This window comes from Candoia aspera, chromosome 17, assembly GCF_035149785.1.
Source record: "Candoia aspera isolate rCanAsp1 chromosome 17, rCanAsp1.hap2, whole genome shotgun sequence".
In the NCBI taxonomy this organism is placed as follows: Eukaryota; Metazoa; Chordata; class Lepidosauria; order Squamata; family Boidae; genus Candoia; species Candoia aspera.
The window spans coordinates 1,873,542-1,876,623 of record NC_086169.1 but is presented as its reverse complement, the minus strand read 5'-3'; the positions used below and the strand labels follow the sequence as shown (position 1 = coordinate 1,876,623).

The 3,082-nt window shown below is 50.1% G+C and overlaps 1 protein-coding gene across 1 annotated transcript; it reads right to left on the bottom strand.

Annotated features, from left to right (window-relative positions):
• Nucleotides 1-941: 941 nt before the first annotated feature.
• LOC134506820 (feather keratin-like) lies at nucleotides 942-1,352 on the bottom strand. The gene has a single exon (XM_063317176.1). It carries the CDS (start codon nucleotides 1,350-1,352, stop codon nucleotides 942-944), a length of 411 nt encoding a protein of 136 aa, XP_063173246.1.
• Between the last annotated feature and the right edge of the window lie 1,730 nt (nucleotides 1,353-3,082).

Genomic DNA, 3,082 nt, shown 5'->3' with positions numbered 1-3,082 from the left:
GACTGTCCAGCCTTTTCTTTAAAACCCCCAGAGATGAGGAACCCATGACCTCCATAGGGCAATTGTCCCATTATGATGCAAATCAAATTAGGAAGGTTTCTCTTGAATGAAATCTAGGTAAACATAACTGATGCTTGTTGTTCTGCTCATAGTTTTGTGGCTATGGCACAGAGTTCATGAATGTCTTCTCTTTATGGAGCTGAACACAGCTCTTGGGATTCCCATGAGTCTGCTGACTTCAGGCTGAACCTCTCAAGTTCCTTTGGCCTGACCTCGCAGGACATGTCCTCCAGCCCCCACCTCCTCTTTGTCACCTTCTTCTGTCTGAGCCTTCTCCAAGCTGACTCTCCTTCTGGAGAGCAAAGGGCAAATCCAACCAAGGATCGGATCCACCCACCATGGGCTTGTTCATCAGGAGGGAATGCTGGGCCACCCACCTCATTCCACCCCTGCCCGCCGCAGGCCGCAGTGGACCCTGAGAAAGCCTCCGTTGTCACCCAGGGAAGACTTTGCACATCTTCAAATTACAACCAAGGAGAGCCACCAGTTTGTAATGCAGAATCACTTTTATTAAGGAGCAAAGAAAGAACATTGGAAGAAACCACCAGGTGTTCCCAACAGCCCAAAGCAACGAACATCTCCCCTTCGACAAATCATTTCAGCGGGCAGAGAGGAGACGAGGGCCTGGAGGTTGGCAGAGCTTCTGTCCTTCATAACTTGACATGAAGCCTTGATGGATCAACTGAGCTGGGGGGCAGTTTCACCGGAAGGCATAGCGCCGAAAGTGGTTGGGGGAATACTGGAGAAGAATACAAGCAGTGGGATCAGTCCAGAGAAGATGGAAGAGAGTTGTGACATCTATTTGCAGGCCAGACCAGGGCCCAGACGTGCCCTGGCCAATCTTCTGAAATCCGTTTCGGTCGTGGAGAGTCCTGGTTAACTTAGCAGGGAGAGTAACAGGGGAGGGAGCAGATGCTGCCTCTGCGACCAAGGCGTCCCAGCCGGCCTCCACGGTAGCCACCATACCGTCCGTAACCCTCAGTGGCACATGGTGTGTAGCCTCCGACGCAGATGGGGTCACAGCTGGCGGACATGATGGGACCGGGGACGGTGATCACGGTGGCAGGGGGCTGGATCACGACCTCAGAGGATGGGATCTGGTTGATGCAGGAAGGGTGGATGCCAGCCAGCGTCCCCAGGTTACTAGAGTATTCTGCCAACCCACTGGAGCCATAGCCATAGCCCTGGCCGAGACCTCTGTAGCCCGAAGATCCACAGCCAGGTGGCCCAAGTCCAACGACTGGGCAGGATGCGCAGGATGGGATGGCACAGGATGGTCCACAGAAAGGCATGGTTGGGCGGAAGAGCTGTTGGAACAAGAACATCCGTGGAGTTGGTGATGCACACGCAGCATGACCTTCGTCAAAGAAGGAATGGAAGACCTCTCCCCAATGTAGTGCTCCAGCAGTGTTTAGTCTGCAATTGATGCAGACCAGAAGCGGGACAAGATGAAGTGGACAGTGAAGCCCCCCCTTGAGGGGAAAGGGACTCAGGTCCTTGAATGGAGTGGAAGGACGGTTGATTAATACGACCATTCCTTGAGAGTTCATTCAAGTAGGGCACCAAGTGGGAAGCCTTGGACTTGGTTCCAGCTACACCCCCAGCTTTCATTCAGGTTTCTTACCTGGAATAACCGGCTAACCTTCAGCCAGTTCTCATCACACACTACACTTCTGGGGGTTTAATCCTTGTTGTGTTTGACCTGGCACTTCCTTAGAGCGTTGGGTCAAGCCACTCCACCACTTTATCCCCCAAGATACGGTGCGAAAACAGAAAATGGGTTTATTCATAGGACCAGGAGGTAGCTGTCTCGCCTTTCCTCAAAAATCTCCAGAGATGGAGAAGCCACCAACCTCCACAAGACGGCTCTTCCACAGTTGTACAAAGCTGGCTGTTTCTCCTAATCTTTGGATGAAATATAGGCAGCCGCAACTCTCGTTCTGAGATTAGGTATCCGTTCTGAATGGTGCCTCAGGGTCAGAATGAAACGTCTCCCTCGGCTTGTCCTAATATGAGGCTGAGTTATCTTAAAACTTCCTTCCTTCCTTCCTTCCTTCCTTCCTTCCTTCCTTCCTTCCTTCCTTCCTTCCTTCCTTCCTCCCTCCCTCCCTCCCTCCCTCCCTCCCTCCCTCCCTTCCTCCCTTACTTCCTCCATTCCTCCCTTCCTCCCTTCCTCCTTTCCTTCCTCCCTTCCTCCCTTCCTCCCTCCCTTCCTTCTTCCTCCCTCCCTCCCTCCCTCCTTTCCTTCCTCCCTTTCTCCAAACAAATCTGAGTGGAATACATTGCAAATCAGGGGAAAATCCTCCATGCCAACCCATTTCATGTACATAATAATAATAGTAACAGTAATAGCAGCAGCATATAAAGGCATCTGAGATTCATGGGACTTACCAGAGTCTCCAAGAGTAGCAGTCAAGAGCAGGAGATGAAGCTGTTGGAAGATCTCAGAGAGAGAATCCCTTTTATACTGTTTTTCTCCCCCCCCTGCCAGATTAGGGACACCCCTTTTTGCCCGAGGCGTTCATTAAGAAGCTGCTTGTGCACAGCCTCATTCCTCGGCCCAAATTATTTTAATAAGAAGAAATCAACATGAGTTGAAGACGTAGCATTTTGTCAGCCCCATGAGATATGGCTGTCACTTTGATCTTTTCTTCCTTCCTTCCTCCTTCCTCCTTCCTCCCTTCCTCCCTTCCTCCCTTCCTCCCTTTCTTTCTTTCTTTCTTTCTTTCTTTCTTTCTTTCTTTCTTTCTTTCTTTCTTTCTTTCTTCTTTCTCTTTCTTCTTCTTTCCAGGGAGGTAAACACACTTTATTGATGAACACAAAGCATCGTTCATATACCCTGTTTAGCTTTCCTGTTCAAAGTTTCACTCAAGTGTTCTACTGCACCAACATTTCTTCTTTCCCCTCGTCCCTGTTGCATCAGGAGCAGTTCTTGAGCATCTCTAGAATGACTGGCCTGTTCTGTTCTGTTCTGTTCTGTTCGAGACCAGCATTATTCAACAAAGATTGATCGGGTTTTGAT